Source organism: Brachyhypopomus gauderio, chromosome 21 (genome assembly GCF_052324685.1).
Source record: "Brachyhypopomus gauderio isolate BG-103 chromosome 21, BGAUD_0.2, whole genome shotgun sequence".
Classification (NCBI taxonomy): domain Eukaryota; kingdom Metazoa; phylum Chordata; class Actinopteri; order Gymnotiformes; family Hypopomidae; genus Brachyhypopomus; species Brachyhypopomus gauderio.
In genome coordinates, this window is record NC_135231.1 from 11035073 (window position 1) to 11040072 (window position 5000).

Below are 5000 nucleotides of genomic sequence, written 5' to 3' on the forward strand. Positions count from 1 at the left end.
AGTTATTCTGGTCCTAACGGTTCTTACAGCTCTGGCTAAAAAGTTTCCAGTCTGACGATCCCACACAGTTTATAGAGGCCACAGCTCTGCAGAACACACAGCTGAAGCATTTCTGCTGGAATATGCGCTGTAACCAAAGCCAGCCGCCTGTGCCTCAAGTCCTTCAACCTCCAGCTGGAATCTAAAGCTCACAACAGTCTTCTCCGCTGTTAGTGTGACACGTGTAACACCAGAGCTAGTGGGCCTGGTGTGTACGTGGTTCACGTCGGTCATTCTCCCGTTTTGTGTTCTGACCCAATCCTCACGGACAGGCGCTGTGCTTTAGTGTGTGTGGAGCATCAGAACCACAGATGATGTGTTTAACACTCACGATCCTTGACATGTCTCTCCTAAACCCCAACATGGCTACTGTACTACAGATGTACTGCTGGCTTCCTCCCCGTGTGTGTGTGTGTGTGTGTGTGTGTGTGTGTGTGTGTGTGTGTGTGTGTGTGTGTGTGTGTGTGTGAGAGATCAAGCATGCGTGCATATTTTCGGGGGTGCAGGCAGAGTCTGTGTTGGGCGTGTGTTGCTATGGAGATGCCCTCTAACCTCTGCCCTCATCACCGTGCCACAGGCGTGCGCTCCTCTCTACTCGTGGAGAACGAAGGAGGACACGCCCGAGGCGGAGGTCACGGGCTCCTGCTACATGTCCGTGAAGAACTTCTCCAGGTTTGTGGAGTACGCCCCCCTGCCGCACAGGTAGGTCGCTGCAGGACGGTGTGGTACCACACGCTCCTATAATCCTTCCTCATGTTCTCTGGTGCGGTCGGACCCAGAGTAACTGGCACCGTGTTTGGTCCACACCTGAACCACGCGTGTCTCTTTCAGAGTTCAACGGGCGGAGTGGCCAGGGCTACTGTCAGGGGGGGTTTAGCGCTGATTTCACCAAGGTGAGTGGACGAGCTGTGTCCTGACGAGCTGTGTCCTGGGGGGGGGGGGGGGGGGGGGGGGGCGGGGGGATGTTGCTCTCTGCACTACCAGTTCAGCCACTAACTCTGTGTTGTTATTCAGGACGGGAACGTGGTGCTCGGCGGACCAGGCAGCTATTTCTGGCAAGGTATGGGGCCCACACACAGGCCCACACACACCTGACAGTCCAGCTGCCTGTGTTTTGGAGAGGCTTGTGTTAAGCTCCGCCCCCGTCTCCACCCCCGCAGGTCAGCTGATCTCTGCGGTTGAAGGAGGAGATCGTCAGGGCGTACTACCCGGGGTTCTTCCTCACGTCTGTGAAGGGGGCAGCTGGAGACCAGGCAGAAGAAGCAGATCAACTTCGACGACAACTACATGGGTAAGGCCATCCGGCCTGGCGCCGCCACGGTGACGGCGCCACGGTGACGGGGGCCACGGTGACGGGCGCCACGGTGGACTTGTGCTGATCCGTTTCCTCACACTCACTGCGAATGTGTGCGGTGCGTTTCAGGCTACTCGGTGGTGGTGGGGGGAGTTCAACGGAGACCACGATGAAGGTAAAACGCTGCACCACCCATCTCTCTGGCCAGCGGGTGGGGGGTGGGGTGGTGGGGGGCGTCTAGGTGGAGTGTAGACATCGCCTCAGAACCAAATGTACACACACGCAAACCAAGTCCAACCAAAGCGCTCGTAACCACTCAATAACATCCCGGGTCAAAGTCATCCATAGGTTTGAGTTGCGTGTGTACCGAGACTCCTCTGTTACTTTGCCCTGGTATTGATGGGAAAAGCATTTTGAATATAAATAGTACAAAACGTTTTTAATGCGGCCCAGCTTGGAGATATCCCTCCTAGGAATAACCACGATTATACACGCTGCACAATCCGCTTAAATAAATATGAAAAACACAGCTCAGTCTGCCAGGACTCAGAGTTCCTGAGGATCACACACTTCTCCATGTTTCCAGTACTAAATCTCCCCCCCCCCCCCCCCCCCCCGCCCCCCCCCCCCCCCCCCCCCCCCCACCCCCCCCCCCCCCCCCCCCCCCCCCCCCCTGTCTGCCGTCTGTCTCTCAGAGTTTGTCACTGGTGTTCCCAGAGGGGTTCGTCTGCACGGCCAGGTAAGAGATTGCCATCACTCTGAAGCTGGCTTTGACAGTAGAGCAGACCTATATGATGTTTCATATATTAATATCATGTGCTGGCTGAACTGGGGATGTATTATGATTATGCTAATTTATTAAGATAAACAACCTTGCTGTTACTGCTGTTTTGAGGGAAATCGCTGTAGCACGTACAAATGTTTGTTCATTATAAGCTACATTGACACCGACATTTTAAGCTTGATTTTCTCAACGATGTCAGTTTCTGTTGCCTGGATCAACACCTTAAGAGCTAAAGGAATTTTTGCAAAAGAAATGTAAAGTTAATTGCTCCAGAAAGAACATTTGTGGTCTACAATAACAAGCAGATAAAAGTTTTTCCCCCCTTTCTTAGGTGTCGATTCTCAATCGCTCCCTGGAAACCTTGAAAACTTTGACTGGTGAGCAGGTAAGTCCTAACCTGAGATGTTCAGACATTTACCACAAAGGAATGTTCCACTGTGATTACCACGGGCCAAAACAGAATCCATAAGGATGGGGAAACGCGAGATGCTCATTTGATAACAACAGGTAGAATTCCTCATCCCTCAGGTTAGGTTTTGATACCAGGAATGTCAAACCATTTAGGTTGAAGGATAAACATTTTGCTCTTGTGCAGTGAAACCTGAAACTGCTAATGTGCGTTTTAAGTGGAGCAGTGCAGAGAGAGTAAAGCGAGTGTTTAGGACTGAAGGGTAGCGCTGTGTACCTTCACACAACCCCGTGAGCCTGTTCCTCACATAACAGGGCACACTGATGATTCAAGCAAAACTGGCGTCCTTTACAAGTCTGCGTTAACCGGGCTGCAGTGCCTTGTGGTGAACAGTAAACCCATTTACAGATGCAGGAGCTTTGCTCTCCACAAACCAGGAGCCTGGTCTGGATCCTCTCGTTAACTTCCCTGATTGCCTCGGTTAGGGGGTTTAGGGGTAGTTTTAGGGTTTAGGGGTTAGGGTTTAGAGGTTAGGGGTTAGGGTTATGGGACTCGGAGCAAGAACATTCCGCCTCTCGTACTTGTGGACATGGTGCTAATGAGCTCTGATGTATTGGGTCCATATGTGCACATTGAGGAAGTGAAAGGGTGGATTATTTAGACAGGGTTTTGAACTTCGAAGAGTTGTGCATGTTATGGTATGATTTCACACGAGACAAATCTTTTTCAGATGGGCTCCTACTTTGGATACGCCGTGTCTGCTACGGACATCAACAACGACGGGTCAGTGAGCTTCGCTCCACGTGTGTGGTCCACGTGTGTGCCCACGTGTGTGTCGGTTTCTTACCCACTCGTGTGTCCCTGGTCCAGGCTGACCGACCTGTTTGGTAGGCGCTCCCATGTTCATGGTGCGTGACTCTGACGGTCGTCTGGAAGAACTGGGACGCGTGTACGTGTACCTGCAGAACGGACCTCTGGATCTCACGCCCCAGACGCCCCACCTCACCGGCACACAGACGTTCGGACGCTTCGGCAGTTCAATTACGCCGCTTGGAGACCTCAACCAGGACGGTTTCAACGGTGAGGACCCGCCCCCTTGACTCCGCCCCCCTTGACTCCGCCCCCTGGTCGTGCTTGTCCCTGGTTGCGCCTTCATTTTTAACCCTAATCTGTGGTGCCTCCCGTACCCGTAGACGTGGCTATCAGTAGTCCGTTTGGCGGGAAAGATGAGCAAGGCCTGGTCTTCATCTACAACGGCTACGCTAAAGGTCTGAGGGACAAGCCCTCTCAGGTGATCGCTGGACAGTGGGCGTCGGCCATGCCGCCCGCCCCGCCCGCCAGCTTTGGGTTTGCCCTGCGTGGGGGGGAAAGACCTAGATCACAACGGCTACCCAGGTGAGGTCGGGTTAAATCACGGGGACGGATCGGTGACCCATTTTACCTGTTTGTGTTGCATTCAGAGTAGATGCCTTGAGTCGTGATCTCCCTGTTGTTGTTGTGCAGATCTCCTCGTGGGAGCCTTCGGGGGTCGACAGGGTGGCTCTGTACAGGTCAGTGTGTTACGCTGCTCCGTGTAATCTCCCGCACACCACCTAGCGCAGATTACCGCGGGGGGTAAAGTCCCGACGGACCCTTAGATGTTCCCGTTTGCCGCTCCTGCAGGTCTCGGCCCATCGTGAACACCAGCGCCACCCTGAGCGTGTATCCCACCATGATCAACCCCGAGGAGAAGGTGTGTGCCGTCAGCAGTGGGAACCAGACCATGCACGTCTCCTGGGTACGTCCACCGCTCCTTCTCCAGTTCTGAGTCCGTGAGTCGGGCTTCTAGACAGAAAGGTCCCAACCTGCTGTGACCGCAGTGTTTCCATCGGCACTGGTGCTGTTCTGGAAACCGCGCTGGTCGTGTTGTTTTACTGGAATGTTCCGCAGTTACAGAGGAGCGCATGAGACACAGTTTGCCAGTTCAGGCCGTGTGTGAAGCTCACAAAGGCCGGCTTGTGCATCTGGGAGTTACGGCTTTGTCTCGGTACAGGTTTGACCGGTCATGCGTCCCCCTAGAGGGGCGGGGACTGGGCATGAGACTCCCTTTTCCCCCATTTATACCATGTCGGGGATCAGAATATCACGTGCTGGTCTCTCTCTCGTCTGGCGGCGACGGCCCGGGCCATGCTCGGATTTCGGCCCCAGTCCCCCCCTCCTCCCCTTCTGATTCGTTGCAAGAGAGGCCGCGTATGTGCGTGTCTTGATTACAGCTGGTTGCCTAGTAACCAGGGGGTGGGGCGCGGAGAGCCGGCAGACGTTTGGAATGAGATATTGTTTAGTGGGTGGAACACAGCTGGGAAACATCAGGACGTGTGGAGCTGCACACGCGTGTGAAGGTGCACGCACTACGCGTGACGCACAGTACACGCTTCAGAGCACACGTGGGAGTGGGGCAGCGTCTTTACGGCCGCACAGGTCAGGAACACCGGGGA

General features: G+C 54.4%; 1 protein-coding gene across 1 annotated transcript in view; it reads left to right on the forward strand.

The window, feature by feature from the left end:
- The window catches only part of itga5 (integrin, alpha 5 (fibronectin receptor, alpha polypeptide)), a 22384-nt gene that overhangs the window by 16531 nt on the left and 853 nt on the right, over positions 1-5000 (forward strand). The window contains 19 exon segments of the mRNA XM_076984232.1: positions 617-727; positions 729-741; positions 871-932; positions 1054-1099; positions 1200-1219; positions 1221-1274; positions 1276-1330; positions 1463-1479; positions 1481-1508; positions 2029-2072; positions 2449-2502; positions 3257-3309; positions 3397-3409; positions 3411-3606; positions 3720-3886; positions 3888-3921; positions 4030-4049; positions 4051-4076; positions 4189-4301. Of these exon segments, the coding sequence (XP_076840347.1) occupies positions 617-727; positions 729-741; positions 871-932; positions 1054-1099; positions 1200-1219; positions 1221-1274; positions 1276-1330; positions 1463-1479; positions 1481-1508; positions 2029-2072; positions 2449-2502; positions 3257-3309; positions 3397-3409; positions 3411-3606; positions 3720-3886; positions 3888-3921; positions 4030-4049; positions 4051-4076; positions 4189-4301 (1126 nt within the window).